Here is a 21,325-nt window from a genome sequence, read left to right as displayed (position 1 = left end):
TCTAAACTGCAGTGGGACTTTGGGAGAGGATTTCTGCCATGTCCCCCTAGTCGGCACGACAAGGTCTACGACGCTCCGCTTCTTTCCAAAGAGGCTTCTGACAGGCTAAGTAGTTCCAGAACAGCTGGGGTGCCAGTGTGCTTCTGCTCTCACCTGATGACATGAGCAGAACAGCCTGCAGAAGGGCAACCTCGGTGTCATCCAGGTTAAATGAAGACAGCGACATGCCCAGGTCGAAGATGGCGTCGGACACCACGCCGAGCCCGCCGTTCTTCAGCTGGCCTCGCGTCACCGCCATCTCCCCGTTCAGGGTCAGCGTCTCGCTCTCGGGGTCGTAGCGCACTGCCGCTCGGAGGGACATTATCTCCATGCAGCAGCCCTTCAGAAGGATGATCTGGTCTTCACATGGCAGCTGCAAAAACCACAACTGGTATAGACACACGTAGGCTGAGGACACGGGAGGACTGTGTGCTCTCTAGCACCTCTGTGCAGAATCAGAGGCGCTTTAACGTCAGAAGAACCACCAGGGCTGTTTTGAGACTGTCACTGAATGAACAGAAGAAGCCATGTGTAAGGAAACCCAACTCATCTCTACCAGGCTTGAAAGGAGGCAACAATCTATCCACTACTGATTCCTGTGAAGTTACTGCACTTCCCTGATTTGCAACTGAACATTAAGGAAGCCAGCCCCCCGACTGTAGGCTTACAGTGGCAACTGTGCACGTGCAGAGCAAGCTCCTGGGTTTGGTGTGGCACAGTGCAGAGTGGGTGCCAGTTACCTAATGCAAGTGGAAACCTGTTAAAGAAGAGTTTTAATCACAAAGCCAGGCACAGTCAGCTGAATTATTTTTCCAGCAATGCCAGCTTCAGGTGTGAAGTGTTTGATACACAGGAAAAATGACTCATCCTGGTCAAGGCAAATCACTTTCTCTGCAGGTCACACTGAGCTCAGCAGCAGCCTAGGGAACACAACGAGGCAAGTGCCATTCCTGCATGGGGATGCTCTCCTGAGCTTGAAGACTGGCTGCATATGCCCAGCTTCACAGCACTGCTCTTGCCAAGGAGTATCACAGAGGGCAGAGGGAACTGTGTGCTGGAAGAGCTGATGAAGGTACAAAAGGTTTTGCTAGACAGTCTGAGTTTGCTCATTTCACAGAAACACAGAGTCACATTTGCTGAGTTCAAGGCCACACCTAAAGACACATTTGAGTTTCCAGTGAACCATGATGGCTTCTAGATGAACAAAACCATAACTGCAGTAAGACAAAAGAAAATGCAGAGAGATCCAGGTGATCCCAGTCCTACCTATTCGGAGTATCTTTAGTTTTTCTGGTTTTATCCTCCACTGCAGGAGTGTTTTGGCCAGATTTTAACTGAAGGCATAGAAATGGGGAGTGCAGAGAAGTCCTCTTACCTCACAAAACATAGGCAGCTTTTTGGCAAAGTCCACCACTCTGGTGATCGCTGGTGTGATGATCTTTGTAAACTGGCTGAAGGCTTCCAAGTCAACTTTCCCACCTTCTGGGGCATTCACTATCGGTGCCTGCCCAATATCTTCTGGCTGGGGAAGTAAACCAAGACATTTAAAGGAGCAGTGTATTTTAACCCAAGGATTTGATACTGTGAATAGTGCTGGTGGCGATGGGAGGCGTGCCGAAGCCACGAGCAGCGCTGTTCACTTTACAGGCAGTGCCATTACACCCCAGTAGCTGGACTGGTGTGTAAGGCACTTGTGAAAGAGGGGCTGCACAGAGGAGTGGGGGACTGGTGTGCTGCTGCCCTTCCTTGTGCACATGCAAACTCACCCCTCTGCCTGTACCAGCATTTGGTGGCTGCAGCATATGCATTTTTGCTTGCAACTATAGACACGTTCTTGTTCCTTGCAGGTGCTAAGAACCCTGGAGCTCCTCTAAAACCTAAGGGAGCTGAGGTAAGGTGTTTGCCATGAGAAGAGGCTGAGAGCTTTGCAGAACTAGGCTCTTTCACCTACTCAACATTCTCAAACCCTCCCCAGAACAGATTGCTTGGAATCACAGAGCTCTAGGCAAGTGCCAGGGCTCCTTTCCAAAACTAGGCTAAAAGAGCTGATGACTAAGAATGGGCTAACACAAACCCAGTCTGCATAATGTGACTGGAGTCTGATCTGGCCTCTGTAAAACTTGGGGTTGAAACTGACCTTCTGCATGACTTCAGCCCAAGACTTCTCCAAAACAGAACAAAAGAGTCACACTTGGAGGACTTCAATAGGCACAGGCCATGGAATCGTTCCAAGCAGAATCTGCCATGAATGGGTTTGTGTTCCAGCTGCACTCCAACTGGTGGAGCTGATCTCATGACAGCTCATCAATGTCACCATGTATTCTAGAACCAGGCATATGAAAGCCCTTCCCTTCACTGAGTGTGGATTGTGGTTGTGACAGGCCTGCCAACCAGCAGGCACAGGCTCCATTTTGTTCACAGCAGAGTCAAAAAGGGCTAAACTCCAGAGAGCAAGGCCTTTAACACTGAGAGACTTCAGGATATTTATCTAAGGGCACTCAAATGGGGGTGTGTGTGATGAAAGTAACATGTTCTGCAAGAGCCTTCCACAGCTCTGTCAGCAATCTGAACCCAAACCTGACTTCTCCCAACAAAAAGCAGCACGTGTGTGAGTAAAGCAAGGCAGTGGCAAGCAGCAGTTGTAAAGGGACAATGAACAGGACTGAGCTCAATTATCTGATGGTTCCCTCTGAAAAAAAGCAGAAATAAAGTCAAATAATCCCACTTCTAGGCAGCCTCCCTTCCTGAATCTTGGGCAACTAAATGTCACTGTCTGTCTGCTCATGATAAACAACCTTCATCCCTTCCAAGCAAGAAGCCTACATGCTTAAACCCATGCTTAATATTGTCAGGGGCAAAAAAGGGAAGAGCACAGCACTTTCTTGGGAAAAGCAAAAGAAGTCAGGACTACTAACTAAAGCTAGTGAAAGCCATTGCCATCTAGCTCACCTCCACAGGAAAAGACCTCAAAGGACCTCCTGCTGTTTAGGAACCAGCCTCAGCTTCCTAAGGACAGACCCACAGCTCCCTGAGCATGTAGTCAGCTCTTGCTCTTCAACAGCTTGTGGCAGGGGCTTTCACAGTCCTCCACCTGCTGCTGGCATGCCATCCTGGACTCTCCCTGCTGTGCTCACTGCAAGGTGTCACTGAGATTCCTACACCTGCCTGAGACCTCTGGGCTACAGCATGTGAGTGCTGCCGGGAAGCAGGAGGCTCTGCAGCAGGAACCGACTGGAGAGCTGTGGCAGTCACAGCTGGCTTCCCATCTGCCTGTGACAGCTACCACCCCTGCTTCTGCCCCAGCCAGCCACAACTGCCCCATCTCCAAAACTCTTCTTGTTAAATCACATCATTCCCTGCCTCTGGGCACCCTTTGCTGGAGGCACCCCCTCTGCTAAGGCTATCTCCAGAGCCTGAAGTCCCTCACTGACCACACTGCACATGGTTCAGCTTTCTGCTCATGTTCTCACTCTCAGCTCAAACCTCAAGCAGTTCCCTGGGGTCCTTCTTGAACTGAGGGCCCCAGAACTGGACAAAATATTCCAGATGCAGCCTCCCCAGGGCAGAGTAGAGGGGGAGGAGAACCTCTCTCCACCTACTGACCACAGCCCCCATACCCCAGGCTGCCATTGGCCTTCTTGGCCACCAGAGCACATTGCTGGCTCATGCTCAGCCTCCCATCCACCAGGACCCCCAGGTCCTTTTCCCCTTCACTGCTCTCCAACAGCTCAGGCCCCAACCTATCCTGCTCCATGGGGTTGTTCTTTCCCAGGTGCAAGACTCTCCCCTTGCCCTTGTTGTATTCCATTCCATTTCCCCCTGCCCAGCTCTCAGCCTGTCTAAGTCTGGCTGAATGGCAGCACAACCCTCCTGTGTCAGCCACTCCTCCCAGCTTGGTGTCCTCAGCAAACTTGCTGACAGTGCTCTCTGTGCCCCCATCCAGGTCATTGATGAATATATTGAATAGAACTGGGCCCAGGACTGACCCCTGAGGGACTCCACTAGACACAGGCCTCCAATGAGACTCTGTCCCAGTGACCACAGTGACTTCTCTCCTTCAACCAGTTCCCATCCACCTCACTCTCTGATCATCCAGACCATGCTGCCTCAATCCAGCTGCAAGTTACAAGGTGAAAACTGAAGTCATCTTGTGGTCTACAGCCCCAGTGTGCCTGTATCATCCTGCTTCCACTGAAACCCTTTTTTTCTTTGCCACATCTATTTTGATTCATGTGTTCACTTTAGAACAGGGAACCAAAGCTCAGGAGATATTAATAAAGAACCTCAGCTTGCACCTAAACCTGAACACTGCTTTAACACTCAGAATGCATTGTATGGGAGTCTCCAGTTACAGTATCACCAAGGTTGGAAGAGACCTCAAAGATCATCGACTCCAACCTGTCACCACAGACCTCATGACTAGACCATGGCACCAAGTGCCACATCCAATCCCCTCTTGAACACCTCCAGGGATGGGGACTCCACCACCTCCCTGGGCAGCCTGGGAGACAACTATCCATATATATATGTATTTATAAAAGTATGTATTACAGACTGCTACTGCTAGGAGTGAAACAGTTACTCTGCACTTCTCCTATCACAACCCATCCATCTGGGTAAGCCTTAACTTAGCAATCTGCTGTTTGTCTTTTGCAATACATGGCCTGAGCTACAGGCAAGAGAAGCAAGCTGTTATGATCCTCATAAATGCCAGCAGAGCCCTGACACAGCCTATTGTCCTGGGGCTGCAATGCTGGGAAGGGGCTTCAGAACAGAGAAAGGAGCAAGTCTCCAAGAGCAGTGTAAAGGGCTAGAGTCTTTACCAGGAATTTCCTCTTCTGTTTCCAGTGGCTTCCCTGCGCGTTGGTGGCGACGTGTGCTTCCGTCACGACTTTGATCAGCTCCCACTCCTCGTCCGTCGGCTCCGGCTTCTGCCCAATGCTTTTCTGCAGCTCTTCCCGACGTCTCTTCTCTCGATTTTCCTCTATCAGCTTTCTCTTTGCCAGCCTCTTGCTGTCATCCAGCACCACTAGCAGGGAACAAAGCACACAAAAGTGGCCACAAGCTCTTCAGGCTGTCTGAACGTCGGTCCTTTCCATGCCCATGCTCTTTCTCTGTGCTACGTCACAGAACCACAGAATGGTAGGGGTTGGTATCACAGAATCAGTCAGGGATGGAAGGGACCACAAGGATCATCTAGTTCCAACCCCCCTGCCATGGGCAGGGACACCCCACACTAGATCAGGCTGGCCAGAGCCAGAGCTGGTTGGAAGGGACCTCCAGAGATCATCAGCTCATAGCTGACACAGATCTCATTGCTCCCTCCAACCTCTGTTTTCTCAGAAGCCTGGACTGCAAAGAATGACTGTTACAGTTACAGGCTGATGCCTAGGAAAATCCCACAGACCTGGAGTAGAAAATGGTTAAAGGTAAATAAATTACCTTTGGATATAAAAGAAAAAGAATTATAAGGTCTAAATCACAGGCACAGGGTGTTAGGGGTTGGAAGGGACCTGCAAGGATCATCAAGTTCAACCCTCCTGCCAGAGCAGGACCATGGAATCCAGTACAGGTCCCACAGGAACACATCCAGATGGGGCTGGCAAGTCTCCAGAGAAGGAGACTCCACAACCTCTCTGGGCAGCCTACTCCAGGGCTCTGGGACCCTCACAGTGAAGAAGTTCCTCCTCATGTTGAGGTGCAACCTCCTGTGTTGTAGTTTCTATCCACTGCCCCTTGTCCTATCCCAGGGTGCAGCTGAGCAGAGCCTGTCCCCTCCCTCCTGACCCCCAGCCCTCAGAGATTTAGACACATTTATTCAATCCCCTCTCAGTCTTCTCCTCTCCAGACTAAACAGCCCCAGGTCCCTCATCCTCTCCTCATCAGGCAGTGTTCCAGTCCCTTCAGCATGCTCATTGCCCTCTGTTGGACTCTCTCCAGCAGATCCCTGTCCCTCCTGAACTGGGGAGCCCAGAGATGGATGCAATATTCCAGGTGAGGTCTCACCAGGGCAGAGTTGAGGGGCAGGAGAACCTCCCTGGATCTGCTGGACACACTAATGGGGATTAAAAGTAGCCACATGAACATTTCTGTCTCTTTTTCACTCCTTCACTCTAGCTGCTACCAGATGGTGCTTCTGCTTGGCTCTGCTGACCTTGGCTGTGTTCCTTGTTGTGGCTAAGTACCAGCAGGGCTACACTAAATGCTTTCTCCTCTTTCCCCTGTATGGAGGGGGTGAGGTGGGAGGAGTTTGTTGGTAGCCACTGGCTTGCCCAGTGGGGTCTGTCCTGCATGTATGTACATTTTGTACACATTCACTGCATTTCATGTTTCCACATTTTAGTTTGCTTGTAAATAGAGCTTCAGTTGCTTCCAAACCTTCTGAGCTAGTCTGGTGATTTATTCTGGGGGGTAATTCTCCACATCTCTGTTGTGAGGGGTAATTCCTAACCCCATCACAATGACTTACCCTTCTGGTAGCATTTTGTATGCTGCCATTGCCTAATTTCACCAATAAAACCAGTATGTTACAGGCTTGTGAGGACTCAAAGAGCTTCCACAATGGGCTCTGAATACTTTAGGAGAGATGCACAGGTTTTGTCCAGGCAGTCTCACATGCTCACTGCTCTGAGCTATGTAGCCAGCAGAAGGTAATGTGAAGTGAAGAAGGTGGGGGGTACTCATTCAGAGGAGACTCAGCTACCTGTTGCATGACGTGAGCAGAAGTCCTTCAGCTCTTTCCTTAAGTCCTAACAAATTGTGCTGCTCTGGTTCCTTCCTCTAGATTCCTTCTGCTTCCAGTGAGATCAGAAAAACAAGTCCCTGGGCTGCTCATCTCTGACCACCACTGGAGGCTTTGTCCCATTTACCATGCAGACAGGCACAGGCCCCTCAAGGAGAAGGGCTTGCTTTAGCAGGTGAGGGCTATTCTGATCCACAGCTGGTGGCTGGCAGAAGCAATGTGAATCCTGCTTACACAAGTCTGTTCACACATTTTAACCCAGGGCTGGGAGAAACCCTTCCAGAGCTGGAGTACAGCTGGCCTGTCTGCCATGCTCAGTGGCAGCTCCTTTGGCACACAAGTAGGTGCAGCCCACAAAGGCCAAAGCAGCGTTGTGCTAACAGCACCTCTTGGTCAGAATCAGACTCAGGGAGACTTCACAGTACCACACTACATTAGAGGTTGGAAGGGACCTCCTGAGATCACTGGGTCCAGGATCACTTCTTACTCTGCGCAGCTGCTACCTGTCTGATGCTCACCACTGCCTGCTGCACCAGGCTGGACTGGATGTGACCCAGGGTCACCCAGCCCCTCCCCTGAAGGTCAACCTGGCTAAAATGAAATTGTGTCCTTCTTCTGCTTCCCTCTAGGCAGTTATACATGACATGAACAATGATAGATACTAAGTGAGAACACTTTCCTGTGGGTTATTTGGCCTGCTTCCCTGCCCCTTCTTCTGCAGAGCATTACACTGGCACCAACCATTAACATTAATGCACAGGAGGATTTGTTGGACTACCTCCCCTTTGCACCTCATTGAATTTATCCACCTAAATCCCTGTGGAACAGCAGGAAAAGAAGACCCCTAAGGGTTAATCTCACAGCCACATTTTCTAGTTCTTCAGAGTGAGAGTAGAATTCTTTGCAGCAGATAACTTCTTCAGGGCTAAAAATAAAACAAACAACTGCAGGATGACTCACACAACGACATCCAATTTCACATCCTCCAGAATTCTCTAAACAAGGGGTTTTTCTCAAGTGCAGTGTCCATCCAGATGCACTCTCCCTCCTCTCTGACAAAGAGTGCACATTCCTCCTGTGATTCAGCTGGATAAGGCCAGGAGAAGGTGCAGTCTGGTGAAGGGTAAACCACTATGAAAGTGGTTTGGTGCAGAAAGTGTAATTGCCTGGTACAAGTTATTAAAACTGGCAAAAAAAGGGCTGGCAGTTCTGCTCTGCTTCAAGAACCTTCACCAATCAACATGCTTTAAGCAAATGCACTCATCAAAACCCAACAACAACAACAAGAAGGAGAAAGAAGAGCAGCAAGAGATACTTACAATCTGTTGCCATGCCAACAAAGATACATTTTTTGAAGCGACATTCCTGGCACTGATTTCTGGTTACTTTGTCTATCACACATTTCCCTTCATATTTACAGGAATAGGTTGGATGGAGGTTTTTCTGAATGGTTCTTCTGAAAAAACCCTGAGGGCAATAAAGAAACACATTGGAAAGCATTAGCATGGTGCAGGTTGTTACTCAAGTTGGTTTGCCAGGAATGTACCAAAATATGCAAGGTAAGGCACTCCACTCCATCAAGCTCTCAAAGATGGAAAGAGCAAACCAGTTTCAGTGTATGCCATTTCTGTTCTGAGTTTCCTGAAACATTGCCTCCCTGAAAGTAACCATCATATCAACATGGCAGGTAAGTAAAGCCTGAGTGATGTCGCCTCAAGGGACAAATACTGTCCTGGTCTTGAAGTCTTACGTTGCAGCTACCATCTGCAAACACGAGCTGGGAGCTGTGCAGGGTGCATGGGATTGAGAAATGCTTTCTAGCTGACCAACTGCAAGCTGTGAAGAGCAAAACAATCACATTCCATGGGTGCCAAGAACAGCAGCCTGACATGCTGGCACCCCTGGGTTGGAACATGCTGCAGAACCACCTCCTTGACACACTGGCACCTCTTAGTGGGGAAAGATTTTAGCTTAGAGATGTGGTTGGGTTTTATTGGTTGTGATTGGTAAGACAGAGCATTTAAGCAGCTATTCAGAGCAATACTGGAGATTGGGGTGCTCAGGGATACTGCTAAGGATATACTGATAGGGGTATACTGCTAGGGACATGCTTGGGACTTCTACTTCCATTAGCTGCTTTGTCTGTTAAGGGCTTCTAGGACTTCTTCTGTTGAGGACACTCTGAAATGCTGTAATGCTGGGGATTCTACAACACAGTAATAAAGGACTTCTGAGTGGACTCCTGAGGTTCTCTGCCCTCTGCACTTCAATTCCATTGCTAGAGCAGTAGTGGGTTTGTACCTTTGTCACCTGACAGCACCTGCTGTAAGGGGCTCCCCCGGACCAGGGCAGTGGTAGCCTTATGTCTCTGTCTGTTGTTGGTTTGTATTTGTACTACAGAGTTTGTTCTGAGTCCCCATTCTGAAGGTATTTCAGAGGCATATACGTGCTTCTAACTATGGAGCAGCTCCTGTCAACAGTAAGAGCGATGGATGTGATACTGAAGGATCAAGAACAGTTCTGCTCCTTCCTTTCCATCACAGCCAAATAACCACCCAACCAAAACGGGGCAAGACTAAGCATTTTTCAAACACAAGTGACACTGGTTTGAGTCTAAATAATGGATCCAAAGTTTTAACATTGTCTGCATGTCTGAGAGGAGGATTTGATTCAGGTTTGACTCAGCTCAAGAGTACAACTCTTTCTCCCTTCATGACAAGACATGAAGTCTCAATGAAACTGAGTTACATAAAGCGTGTGTGAGCCTTTGCAAGACTGAGACGTGTTGAGCTGAGCCTCAATCCAGGACATCACAGGCAAGATGTCTTTTATGTGGAGTTTGGATCAGGCCTCAAACTCTCAGCTACCCAACAACTGGATCTGGATCCACTCTCAACCCTGTGATGAATTCCTAGAGACAGGCCCTGTTCCTTTCCTCCCTGAAGAAGAAACGTGGCTCTGGAGTGCCAGGAACACAAGGTGATCTCTGGTCATAGCAAGAGACGAAAAACTCTCTGATGAGTCTCAGGAAATGGTACTCAATTCCCTTTTCCAAACCTTGCATGGGACTTAACACAGCTCTAGTTTTATCTCCTCCTCTAGAGTCTTTCCAGACCCATCTGGATGCATTCCTGTGCGACCTGTGCTACATTCTCTGGTCCTGCTCTGGCAGGGACTTTGGACTCAATGATCTCCAGAGGTCCCTTCCAACCCCTAACATCCTGTGAGCCACAAGGTTCTTCACTGCTTGTGTTGGAAACAGTGCATTTCATCTTCCAACTCCTTTTCATTTCTCAGAAACCTTTTGCAAAAACCCTCTTTGATCATCTCTAGACAAAATGTAGTAAGGGAACTGCTCTTCATGTTTGTCCAAACATTTAACCACAGAGCTGCTCATTCCATCAACAGAAGAATGCACATCTCCTGTAAGGCAACTACTGTTTTCCTACATTCCTCAAATTCCTTACAATTTACTCTTCAGAGAGCATGTGTGAGGATGTTTTGCTCATGAAAGCACTTGCCAAAGCCAGCTTTTGGCTGTCAGCCCTGATGAATGTTGTCACAAAACTGAAGTGATTTTGGGTGGAAGCAAATAGTAAACATCAGATTCATTGACGAGTGGTTACATACGAGTGTGCTGATAATCACACACCTTCAAGTCTGCATGAAGACACTCCAAAGCATGGGCTGAAATTGTCCACACAGAGAACTCATCTTCTACAGTGAAAACATTTGCAAGAACACCAAAAACCCCAACCCAAGCCACCTGTTTGTCAGCCAACAATAAGTAAGAGAAATAAATGAAGTGCTTTTTGCACTGTTAGCTCAGGTCCTCGTGCACACAGGTATTACTGTCCCTTCCTTGTGTGCCTACAGAAACACTCAGTTGGAGTCACAAAATCCTAAGTAGGAAAGCTTGTGAGAGGCAGAGCTGTTGAATGGTGGTGTGCAGTAATAAGCCAAGGAACACCAGGGACAAGCTGGAACAGAGAAGGTTTCAGCTCAACATGAGGAGAAACTTCTTTGCAGTGAGGGTGACAGAGGCCTGGAGCAGGCTGCCCAGAGAGGTTGTGGAGTCTCCTTCTCTGGAGACTTTCCAACCCCACCTGGCTGCCTTCCTGTGCAGACTGCCCTGGGTGATGCTGCTCTGGCAGGGGGGTTGGCCCTGATGATCTCTGGAGGTCCCTTCCAACCTCTAATGCTCTGTGACACTGTGAAGCAAGATGCTTCATAATGCTACGTCGCCAACAACTTCGCACTGCATCCGGGTTAAGTTATTTTCATACATTTAATGGCATCTGGCACATGGGATACAAGTGCACAGGAATCCTGTGTCCAGTGCCCTTTTTTGTCAGATACAAATATGTTTTTCATGAATATTATGTATGTATGCATACATGTATGTATGTATGTATGTATGTGTACAACCTCATGAATATTACCACAAATCAACTATAGGAAGTGACCTCTGGAGATCTTTGAGTCCAGCCCTTCTGCCAGAGCAGGACCAGAGAATCCAGTGCAAGTTGCTCAGGAACACATCCAGGCAGGGCTGGAAAGTCTTCAGAGAAGGAGACTCCACAGCCTCTCTGGGCAGCCTGCTCCAGTGCTCTGGGACCCTTACAGTAAAGAAGTTCTTCTTCATGTGGAGGTGCAACCTCCTGTGCTGCAGTTTCTATCCATTGCCCCTTGTCCTATCAGAGGATGCAACCAAGCAGAGGCTGTCCCAGTCCCATCCTTCCTGACCCCCAGCCCTCAGATGTTGATAGACATTGATCAGATCCCCTCTCAGCCTTCTCATCTCCCAACTAAACGGCCCCAGGGCTCTTGGCCTCTCCTCATCAGGCAGTGCTCCAGTACCTTGCAGCCCTCCCTTGGACTCTCTCAGCAGATCTCTGTCCCTCCTGAACTGGGGAGCCCAGAACTGGATGCAATATTCCAGGTGAGATCTCAGCAGGGCAGAGTAGAGGGGGAGGAGAACCTCCCTGGCTCTGCTGGACACACTGCTCTGAATGCAGCCCAGGACCCCATTGGCCTTCTTGGCCACCAGGGCACATTGCTGTCCCATGCAGAACTTGTCCACCAAGGCTGCCATGTCCTTCATGACAGGGCTGCTCTCCAGCCAATCACCTCCCAGCCTGCACCAGGTTTTTCCAGATGCAGGACAAAGCATATTTAAGCCTTTGTGCATTTAATAAATGTTCCTTGGGGCAATGCTACAACTGGAGAATCAACTCCAGCACAAGATTTACTGTGAAGCTTGGATTGGCTCTAAAGCCAAACTCAAAAGATCAACTCAAAAGATCAGATTACTGATGATCTGGACAAGGCGGCTGAGTCCACCATTAGTAAGTTTGCAGATGACACCAAGCTGGGGGCAGGTGTGGATCTGTTAGAGGGTAGGAAGGCTCTCCAGAGGGACCTTGCCAGGCTGCACAGATGGGCAGAGTCCCACATGATGGCATTTAACACATCCAAGTGCCAGGTGCTGAACTTTGGCCACAAAACTAACCATGCAGTGCTACAGGCTGGGGTCAGAGTGGCTGGAGAGCAGCCAGGCAGAGAGGAACCTGGGGGTGCTGGTTGATGGTAGACTGAACATGAGCCTGCAGTGTGCCCAGGCAGCCAAGAAGGCCAATGGCATCCTGGCCTGGATCAGGAACAGTGTGGCCAGCAGGAGCAGGGAGGTCATTCTGCCCCTGTACACTGCACTGGTTAGGCCACACCTCGAGTCCTGTGTCCAGTTCTGGGCCCCTCAGTTTAGGAAGGACATTGAGAGACTTGAAGGTGTCCAGAGAAGGGCAACAAGGCTGGGGAGAGGCCTTGAGCACAGCCCTGTGAGGAGAGGCTGAGGGAGCTGGGGATGCTTAGCCTGGAGAAGAGGAGGCTCAGGGGAGACCTTATTGCTGTCTGCAACTCCCTGCAGGGAGGTTGTAGCCAGGTGGGGGTTGGTCTCTTCTCCCAGGCACCCAGCACCAGAACAAGAGGACACAGTCTCAAGCCATGCCAGGGGAAGTTTAGGCTGGAGGTGAGGATAAAGTTTTTCACAGAAAGAGTAATTTGCCTTTGGAATGTGCTGCCCAGGGAGGTGGTGGAGTCCCCATCCCTGGAGCTGTTCAAGAAAGGATTGGATGTGGCTCTTGGAGCCATGGTTTAGTTGTCAGGAGGGGTTAGTTAGTAGGTAATAGGTTGGACTTGATGATCTCTGAGGTCTTTTCCAACCTTATTGATTCTATGATTCAATGATTAAAATATTCATAGTTTCATAGTTTCATTCAGGGTTGGAAGGGACCACAAGGATCATCTAGTTCCAACCCCCCTGCCATGGGCAGGGACACCCCACACTAGATCAGGCTGGACAGAGCCTCATCCAGCCTGCTCTTAAACACCCCCAGGGACGGGGCCTCGACCACCTCCCTGGACAACCCATTCCAGGGTTTCACCACTCTCATGGTGAAGAACTTCCTCCTCACATCCAGCCTGAATCTCCCCACCTCCAGCTTCATTCCATTCCCCCTAGTCCTATCACTACCTGATATCCTGAGAAGTCCTTCCCCAGCCTTCCTGTAGCCCCCTTCAGATACTGGAAGGCCACAATTAGGTCACCTCGGAGCCTTCTCTTCTGCAGACTGAACAGCCCCAACTCCTTCAGTCTGTCCTCATAGGAGAGGTGCTCCAGCCCTCTGCTCATCCTTGTGGCCCTTCTCTGGACACCTTCCAGCACCTCCACATCCCTCTTGTAATAGGGGCTCCAGAACTGGACACAGTACTCCAGGTGGGATTGTATTCCACACACTGGGGAGGAACAAAATATGACTTTTGTGGCTTAGTCCCATGACACTAGTCCATGACATGTGTGGTCCCATTTGTGTAGAAAAACAAGTTTTCTCTTCTTTCTGCAGGGAAGAATAGCTTTCTGACAGGACCTCAAGCTGTTTAAGCCAATTTTTGGCAGTGAAAGGATGTAAGATGTGCCAGACCATGTTACACAAGTTTGGGGCTTATTTACTTGCTCAAAGCCATCTCTTGTTTAATTCTGTGTGTAGCTTTGGAGAGGCAGTTTAGGGCTGGAAGCACATTTCACTATGCTTACATAAAAAAGTCCCTATCTTTCTGAAACTCTGAACTGGGTGTCAGTGCTTCCCAAAGTGAGAGATGTTACTGACACACGAGCATGTGGAGGGGCTTTGGATTTCTGCTTCTTCACAGTGATGATGAGAGGCACTGAACACTTAATTCCTACAGACTCCTCAAGGTCAGCTATTGCATAAACAGCTTCACTGGAGCTGCTGGGAGTATGCTGATGTCCACTGGCTGAGAACATGGCCAAAGATACATTAAAAACCCAGACAGATCAAAGCTGGCAAATCTAAATCTCTCGTTTTCTCTTCAAAACCAACCCTGCAAAAATCAGCTCTAGTCCTTATGCATATGAAGAGCAGCAGCACAGCCAGGTACAGCTTATCATCAGTACTGGATGTTCTTATTCACTTCTAATCTTTGTTTTATTTGACAGCCCAGGTCAGGAAGTCTGTATAATGGAGGAGCTGGAGAGCTATTTCTGCTCTGTGCTTCCCCCCTGTGCCATTTACCTTGCAACCTTCGCAAGTGATGCAGCGATAATGGTATCCGGTGGCTTTGTCCCCGCACACTACACACAGCTCATCCTTGTCTAAGTAACTGGGGATATATCCTGTAAAGAAAAAGAAGATGTGGCATATAACTCAACATGGAATGATCTGCATTTGATATAAAAGCATCAGATTAAAATTCATTTCAGGTCTTCCCTACCAGCCCCACACCTCTGAGCTCACTGAATTTCCTGACTAAAGAGCTCAGACTGCAGTAGAGACTTACTTAAAACAACACAGTCTCCAGTAGCTTCTGCTTTGCAGACTGTTTCAGCATCTCCTGCACAAGAGGCAGGCCAAGAACATGCTCTCTCCCAAGTGAAATACTGCCTTAGAAAAACAAATGTACCTGGTTCTACCTCAAAGGCTTTGAAATGAAAAAACCCAAGTAAAAAGAAAAAGCCAAGGGTGAGACACACAACATAGCTCTCTGTTCTGTTTGACACCCTCCCCAGCAGTCTGTGCACTGAAGGTGAGATCACAGGCTGCAGGGTGACTCAGAACTTGCTACAAAAAAATATTTACTGAGGGACTGTTTGTTTCAAAACAGCTCCACAGGCATGGCTAGAAAAGCATCAGCAACAGATAGCCCAAGCTGTACTGGTCATACCTGACCCGGGAGTGTTCAGCAGGAATACTTATAGTTTCATAGTTTCATTCAGGGTTGGAAGGGACCACAAGGATCATCTAGTTCCAACCCCCCTGCCATGGGCAGGGACACCCCACACTAGATCAGGCTGGACAGAGCCTCATCCAGCCTGGGCTTAAACACCTCCAGGGACGGGGCCTCGACCACCTCCCTGGACAACCCATTCCAGGGTTTCACCACTCTCATGGGGAAGAACCTCCTCCTCACATCTAGCCTGAATCTCCCCACCTCCAGCTTCATTCCATTCCCCCTAGTCCTATCACTACCTGAGATCCTGAGAAGTCCCTCCCCAGCCTTCCTGTAGGCCCCTTTCAGATACTGGAAGGCCACAATGAGGTCACTTCGGAGCCTTCTCTTCTCCAGACTGAACAGCCCCAACTCCTTCAGTCTGTCCTCACAGGAGAGGTGCTCCAGCCCTCTGATCATCCTCCTGGCTCTTCTCTGGACATGTTCCAGCACCTCCACATCCCTCTTGTAATAGGGGCTCCAGAACTGGAGGCAGTACTCCAGGTGGGGTCTCACCAGAGCTGAGCAGAGGGGGAGGATCACCTCCCTCGACCTGCTGGCCACACTTCTCCTGATGCAGCCCAGGATCTGATTGGCTTTGCGGGCTGCAAGTGCACACTGAGAGCTCATGTTGAGCTTTTTGTCCACCAGCACCCCCAAGTCTCTCTCCTCAGGGCTGCTTTCCAGCCAGTCACTGCCCAGCCTGTATTTGTGCCTGGGATTGCCTCGACCCAGATGCAGGACCCTGCACTTGCTCTTATTGAACTTCATGAGGTTGGCTTGTGCCCACCTCTCCAGCCTGTCAAGGTCCCTCTGGATGGCCTCCCTTCCCTCCAGCTGTCTGCTGCACCACACAGCTTGGTGTCATCAGCAAACTTGCTGAGGGTGCACTTGGGACAATAAACAGAGGCATTCAAATCCTTTGTGTGTCCAGTTTTGGGCAGCTCAACCCAAGAGAGATGTGGAGGTGCTGGAGCCAGGGCAGAGGAGGGCAAGGAAGCTGTGAGGGGTCTGGAGAATAAAGCTGACGAAGAGCAACTGAAGGAGCTGGGGCTGGTTAGTGTGAAACAGAGGAGGCTGAGGGGAGACCTCCTGGCTCTCTACAACTACCTGAAAGGAGGCTGTGGAGAGGCTGCTGCTGATCTCTTCTCACAGGTCATTAGTGATAGAACAAGAGGCAATGGCCTCAAGCTGCCACTGGGTAGGTTTAGTCTGGACATTAGCAAACATTTTGTCATGGCCAGAGTGGTCAGGGATTGGGATGTGCTGCCCAGGGAGGTGGTGGAGCCACCAAGCCTGGATGTGTTTGAAGGGGTTTGGATGTGGTGCTTGGGGATATGGTTTGAAGGTGACCTTTGTAGAGTGGGGTTGGACTTGGTGACCCTGAAGGTCTTTTCCAACCGGAATGGTTCTGTCATTCTGTGAAATCTGTGTGCATGCATATGTGTCAGAATGGCATTCCTCTTCTGAAGGGCTTTACCAGGCACCCAGCTAGTGAAATCAGGTGTTACTGCTGTGCAAAGCACCAGCAATGCTTGGTTCTCATCCCATAATGACATTTGTTTTGATCACATAAACATATTTCCAATTTGAACAAACCCCCAAAAGAATTCTGATGGCAAGCAAGAAGTAACTCTAAACTCAAGTGAACTTTAAAACAGTGTGGCACAGAAACCTTTCAAGGTAGGTGTTCCCATGACTCATAATTAATGGAGTTATGGTACTTAACTTTTCCTTCTGAAAAATCTCTGCAAGGACATAACACAGAGCCTCAGATTCCCTGTGAGGGGAAGGAGGGAAGTGCAGCTATTTAAGGAACTGCATAAGGGTGTTCAAGTGCAGTACTGCACAGAATCCCAGAAAGGCTGAGGTTGCAAGGCACCTCTGGAGGTCATCTGGTCCAGGCTGCAGGCTCAAGAAGGGCCACCTAGAGCAAGTTGCTCAGGACCATGCCCAGATGGCTTTGGAGTATCTCCAAGGATGGACACTCCACAACTTTTCTGGCCAGCATGTACAAATGCTTGGTCACCCTCCTGGCGATGAAACTCAGTATTGTCTTCAGAAGGGACTTCCTGTTTGTGTTCATTGCCATTTGTCCTGTCACTGGACACCACTGAGAAGAGTCTGGCTCTGGATGGGGGATCAGGTATTTATATACACAGTTAAGATGCCCCCCAACCCCCACATACCATGCCTTAGGCCTTCTCTGCTCCAGGCTGAACAGTCCCAGCTCTGTCTCTCATAGAACAGACGCCCCAGGCCCTTCCTTGTCTCTGTGGCCATTTGCTGGACTCACTGCAGCAGGCCCATGTCTTTCTTGTATTGGGAAGTCCAGAACTGGACCAAATTGTCCTTCACCAAAGCTGAGCAGACAGGAGGGATGACCTCCCTCAACCAGGTGATCCTCCTAATGCAGACCAGGACACTGTTGACCTTGCCACAAGGACACGCTGTTGGCTCATGTCGAATTTGCTGCCCACAATGCAGCCCCAAGTCCTGCATGGCATGTGCTTCCCAGCTGGTTGGGACCCAGCTTGTGCTGCTGCATTTATTATTCCTCCCCCAGTGTAGGATTTGGCATTTCCCTCTCATGAACTTGAAGAGATTCCTTTCATCCCATTTCTCCAGCCTGCCTGCGTTCCTCTGAACAGCACAACACCCATCTGGTGTACCAGCCTCTCCTCCCAGTTATGCATGATCTGCCTCCCAGTTATGCATGATCTGCCAACTGGATGAGTGCAATTTATGAGTGTGTTGAGGGAGAGTCCTGTGGCTGTAGAACCACATGTTAGACTACATCCCCAGCTCGCTGTCTTTATACAGCCCTTACACCAGCATGGCTCAGTGTAGCTCAGGGCCTCAGCACATCACAGGCACATGGAAAGCAAACAGCAACGAGACTCAGGGCAGCAGAAGGCTGCTGGAGGATGCTGCAGGAGGGGTGACCATCCTGTGACTAACATGCCAGGTCAGCTCAGTAACAGACAGCTTAATGAAAGTGCCTTTCCAAGGTTCCTCTTGCCAGGGGTTCTCCAGAGACAAAAGCAGAAATGCAGAGAAAATACTTGAAATGAACTCCTCTTAAAATACTTCAACCTCCTGGGGGCTGCAGAGTGGATTAGGAGCAGTTACAAAAAGAAAGTGGCAGGATGTATCTGTAGGGTCTGATTTGTATGTCTGGTGCAAGCATGACTATGAGAACCTCAAACCAAGAGGAACATAGGTCCCTCTTTTGTAATGCTGGGGAGCAGGAGAACTTTGAAGTCATGCCTAGGTACCCGCACCTCAGTTTGCCTCCTGGCATCTGAAAGGGGAGTGGGAGAATGATCTGAGGTCTTGCTGACCAGATTTACACTCAGGTTACACTTCTCCATGGTGAACAAGCTGTACTTGGAAGAAGACTGGTGGACATGTGGGGGAGGTTCTGTGACCTTGATGGAGGAGACACAGTAGGGTTTTGACTCTGGTTTACATCACTGACCCTTAACGGACGTTATGCCAGCAGGGGATTAGCAGAGACTATTCTCTCCATCCTGCCCCCCCTTTGGTCCCTGCACATGCAACACATACACTACGTGGAGCTGATGCAGGGACAGCAGCCAGCAAAGGATGCAGCATTTCCTGCTAAACTTCCCACAAAAATCAATGGTGTCTGCCCTCCATGAAATGCAGACAGTGTAACACGGCCCGTGTCCTCTGGCTTTCAGCATCTCTGGTTTGTTTCCTCAGGAATTACTTCTCAATTAAATGCCTTTACATTTCATTAAGTATATAATCTGGTTAGCACAGCTCATGTAATGGCAGCTTTTGCTCTATTGGAGGAACAGCAGACTACTTGTCTACACTGCTTCCTAAATATATACAGCAACTGGTGCATGTGACCACCGCTGCCCATCTCCTTCTTGACGTTTTGTGGCTTACCCAGCCCAGGGCACGGCTTCCATTCTGGCAGACAAGAGAGATGGCTACAGGCACTGCTAGCTAGGAATTAAAAATGGCATTGCTCCTTGCAAGCACACTCAGAAGCATTAGGTGCCAGCTACTTAAGCTGCTTAATGTTAAATATGATGCAGACCACTTTTGCAGGACTATATCCACGTCACTAGGAACTCTTGCCTGATTCAAGAGGAAACATGGACAGAAAGACCTTATTTCCAGAAATCATTAGCAATAAAAGCATGCAACAAACATCTTCCCCCCTTTCTATTACACATCTGAGAGTGATGGGCACATTTTTGTCTACTTTCTAAGCCTTCTTCTAACAGCTAATGGGGTCAGAAACTGCTGAAAAAAAAGGATAAATTGGACCTTCAGCAGTATTTGAGAAGTATGTAATTCAGACAAAGAGAGGAAGGAGAGGACTGACACTCAGTTCTTACAACCTGCAACGTCCGCCATAAATCTCCTGTAGTAGTTGCAAATATCTAGGGTGACCTTTGGATAAATTCAGTGCAGTATCATTTTAAAGACCTGAAACAAGCAGCCTCCTTGCATTTTGCTACTTCTCCTGAGTTTGGAACAGCATCAGCAAGAAGAACAGCAATGTGTTTCTAAACTTGGTACCAGCACGGAAGCTGTTCATGGGGATTCTTGGGGACGGTGTGGATGGCAGCACAGCTGCCTGTGGAAGAGGCAGAGAACAGACTTGTCTCACTCCTTGGAGCACTTGGAGAAGAAAGGAGGGGCAGACTAACAGGGGCTTGTCTCTTGTATCAGCAAATACTTTGGCATTTTGTGTGCTTAATAACTCTGAACCAAAAATAAAACCTCTGGAAGAAGTAGATGCTCTTTGGATAGAGTAACCCCAACGCTCTCATGAAAAACGAGCCTGATGACAAATCTCATGGGAACAGCGGGTAGGCTTCTATTTCTGGTGTTCTTATTTCACCCTTTATTTCTTGGTCAAAATCTACTATTTAAGCAGCTAAGAGGAACTGTTCAAGAGCAACACCAATTTCTCCAAACTGTCCAGCAATAACCCACATCATTGGTCTGCTGTATTCTAGCATCATCATGGATCTTGCTTGGCCCACCGTGTGTGAGCCTCCAAGTCATCTGACATCGTTCATCCCAAGGTCCCCCTTGCATCTTTGAATGAAGAACACCAATGAATGACCCTGACCTGCCATGTCTGGTGTTTCCCCTTCTCCTAAAACAGACTTTCTTTTCCAGGCTCCCACCTGCCAGCCTGCCTATCTTACTGTCTTGGCAAGGCTAAGCAGTCAGCAGGACCAGTGGCCCCTGTCCAGAAGAATATGTATGTATTGTACTATATGTATTATAACCAATCTTGACACTGATTTACAGTATCTTGTAAATCATAAAGGGAGCTCTGCAGAGGTCCACAGCAAGAAACAATTCCCTTCAGCAGGACAATGTGCAGTGAGGTTGCCCCAGCAGCGGTACGGACAGAACAAGCTCTGCTAACCGATGCAGCCATCTGAGGTGCCCTGCTTCATTAATGCCACAGGGCTACGGTCTCATGTCACCAACTGCAGCAATGATACCCCAAAGCAGTCTGTGTGACCCTGCACAGAGTAATGGATTGGAGAGACATAAATGAGATCCTTGATGGCTATTCTTGCCCCCACACAACTCCCACCACATCCACTGAGGTGAAAAGAAGCCCTGACAAAGAATAGTGCTTTTTCCCTCTGTACTGGGCACACACTGGAAAAACACAACTTGCTCTTAGAGAAGTCAAGAACCAGTTTCAATTTTGTTAACAGTATTGTACACAGACTTTACATCTCCAGATGTACAGATAACGTTAATATTGCCTTAGGGATTAAACCACACCTTAAACCCAATCATGACCCCAAACGTTTTTGACTACCAAAGATGGACACAACCGACAGAATGTAAACAAACTGTGTCTGCATACCAGCTGTTCCCTATTAGCTCTTCCTGACCCACCATAGGCTTACCCTTGCAAACAGAAGAACCATTCTTTTGCTACTGCACAAGGACACCTGTGCTTTAAGACCATTACTCAGTGTTTTGCTTTGCACTGTACATTGGCAGAGTCATGTGTTATGTATGTTCCCTGAAATCCCTCTTCTCCCCGGCATGGTTTGTGTGACTAGAGACCACTCATTTCAGTGAGGAGGCTAAGGCTGTTCAGCGAGATTGCACTCAATTACCAGCCACTGCATATGAAAAAGAAACATGAAATTAATTACTACCTTGAGAATCCTTGGCTGTGTTAGAACTGCAAACCCCTAACTGCTCTTCAACTGATTCCAGAGCCACACTGTA

General features: G+C 48.9%; 1 protein-coding gene across 12 annotated transcripts in view; it reads right to left on the bottom strand.

Annotated features, from left to right (window-relative positions):
• Window positions 1-21,325, bottom strand: part of THRB (thyroid hormone receptor beta) — a 182,574-nt gene that overhangs the window by 9,016 nt on the left and 152,233 nt on the right. For all 12 annotated transcript variants that reach the window (XM_068152280.1, XM_068152282.1, XM_068152288.1 and 9 more), the window contains 5 exons: window positions 14,374-14,474; window positions 8,101-8,248; window positions 4,863-5,068; window positions 1,415-1,561; window positions 154-412 (listed from right to left, as the gene is read on the bottom strand). In XM_068152280.1, coding sequence (XP_068008381.1) covers window positions 154-412; window positions 1,415-1,561; window positions 4,863-5,068; window positions 8,101-8,248; window positions 14,374-14,474 — 861 coding nt within the window. The remainder of the gene's footprint in view (window positions 1-153; window positions 413-1,414; window positions 1,562-4,862; window positions 5,069-8,100; window positions 8,249-14,373; window positions 14,475-21,325) is intronic.

The sequence above is a fragment of the Melanerpes formicivorus genome, unplaced genomic scaffold (genome assembly GCF_026170545.1).
Source record: "Melanerpes formicivorus ecotype bairdi unplaced genomic scaffold, bMelFor1.0.p_v2 SCAF_23, whole genome shotgun sequence".
Classification (NCBI taxonomy): domain Eukaryota; kingdom Metazoa; phylum Chordata; class Aves; order Piciformes; family Picidae; genus Melanerpes; species Melanerpes formicivorus.
Note: the sequence above shows the minus strand (reverse complement) of the source record. Positions and strands in the feature narration are given on the sequence as shown.